Source organism: Pterocles gutturalis, unplaced genomic scaffold (assembly GCF_000699245.1).
Source record: "Pterocles gutturalis isolate BGI_N339 unplaced genomic scaffold, ASM69924v1 scaffold1481, whole genome shotgun sequence".
In the NCBI taxonomy this organism is placed as follows: Eukaryota; Metazoa; Chordata; class Aves; order Pterocliformes; family Pteroclidae; genus Pterocles; species Pterocles gutturalis.
The window spans coordinates 1,304-2,451 of NW_010099886.1; the positions used below are offsets into that span (position 1 = coordinate 1,304).

At 63.7% G+C, this 1,148-nt stretch overlaps 1 protein-coding gene across 1 annotated transcript in view; it reads left to right on the top strand.

The window, feature by feature from the left end:
- ALG3 (ALG3, alpha-1,3- mannosyltransferase) overlaps positions 1 to 922 on the top strand; it is a gene marked incomplete at its 5' end in the record, with an annotated part of 2,222 nt that extends 1,300 nt beyond the window's left edge. Inside the window, 3 exons of the mRNA XM_010077465.1 lie at positions 211 to 287; positions 480 to 624; positions 733 to 922. Of these exons, the coding sequence (XP_010075767.1) occupies positions 211 to 287; positions 480 to 624; positions 733 to 922 (412 nt within the window). The remainder of the gene's footprint in view (positions 1 to 210; positions 288 to 479; positions 625 to 732) is intronic.
- Positions 923 to 1,148: the final 226 nt, after the last annotated feature.

Sequence of the window (1,148 nt, forward strand, 5' to 3'; positions counted from 1 at the left end):
GATCCCCATCAGCCTCCATGATACAGGATGTGGGTCTGCGCCCCCCCTGCCTCCACAGTGCTGCAATTCTGGGGTTGCAGGCAGGAGCCAGGGGGGGAGTTACTGTTCTCTTTGGGGGAGCGTGCTGCCCAGGCATCGTGGCTCACAGGGGAAGGTCAGGGTGGGAGAGACTTTCAGCAGCTGAGATCGATGTTTGTGCTTTCCCCTCAGGCCCAAAGAGAGCATGCTGGCTCTGCTGAAGGATCCTGCCGAAAGGAAACCCCCGTCCCCTCCCTTGACCGTCAACAATATCCTTTGGCAGGGGGGCAGTGAGGCGGTGGGGAGGAAGCAGGGCAGGGCAGGGCACCTTGGGCTTGGCTTTCACTGCTGCTCTGTCAGGTCCAGCCTGTCCTGGGAGAAGGAGCTGTGCCGTACGGCTGGGTGCTGCTGTGGGATCGCACCTCCAGCCTCCGGTGGTTGTCCCCTTAACACCAGCGCACAGATCGTCTTCGTCCTCTTCTCCTCCAACTTCCTGGGCGTCTGCTGCAGCCGCTCCCTCCACTACCAGTTCTACGTCTGGTATTTCCACACGCTGCCCTACTTGCTCTGGTGCACCCCAACTGCCAAGCTCGCCCACATGCCCAAGTACATGCTGCCAAGGAGGGGGACCACCCATCTGGGGGGGGGGTCTGGGAGCGAGGGGGGCTGCTGTGTCCCCCTGCCGTGCTGACCCCCAGCTTTTCCCCCCTGCAGGGTGCTGCTGCTGGGCGTGATCGAGCTCTGCTGGAACACCTACCCCTCCACAGTCTGCAGCTCCCTCTCCCTCCACATCTGCCACGGACTTGTCCTCCTCCAGCTTTGGTACGGCACGGCCCCCCCACCGGCGCCGCACACCCCACTGTCGGGCAGGAGGCTTGCAGCCATCTCCAAGAAGGCCCAGTGAGAGCGTGGCCGGCTGGATGATGGGAACTAGCTTCGAGGACTGTCCCAAAAAAATCCCAGGCTGCCCCCAGCCATCCTGGGAGGGCTGCGAGCCCTGGAACTGTGCGAAGGGAGCGGCGTGGGGACCCCCGACGGGCAGGACTTCCCCAATAAAGGGGCGTTGTGTGCCCTTCCCCGGCCGCAGCATCCTCATGCTGTGGCGGTGTTGGGATGCCGTGGCGGTGTTG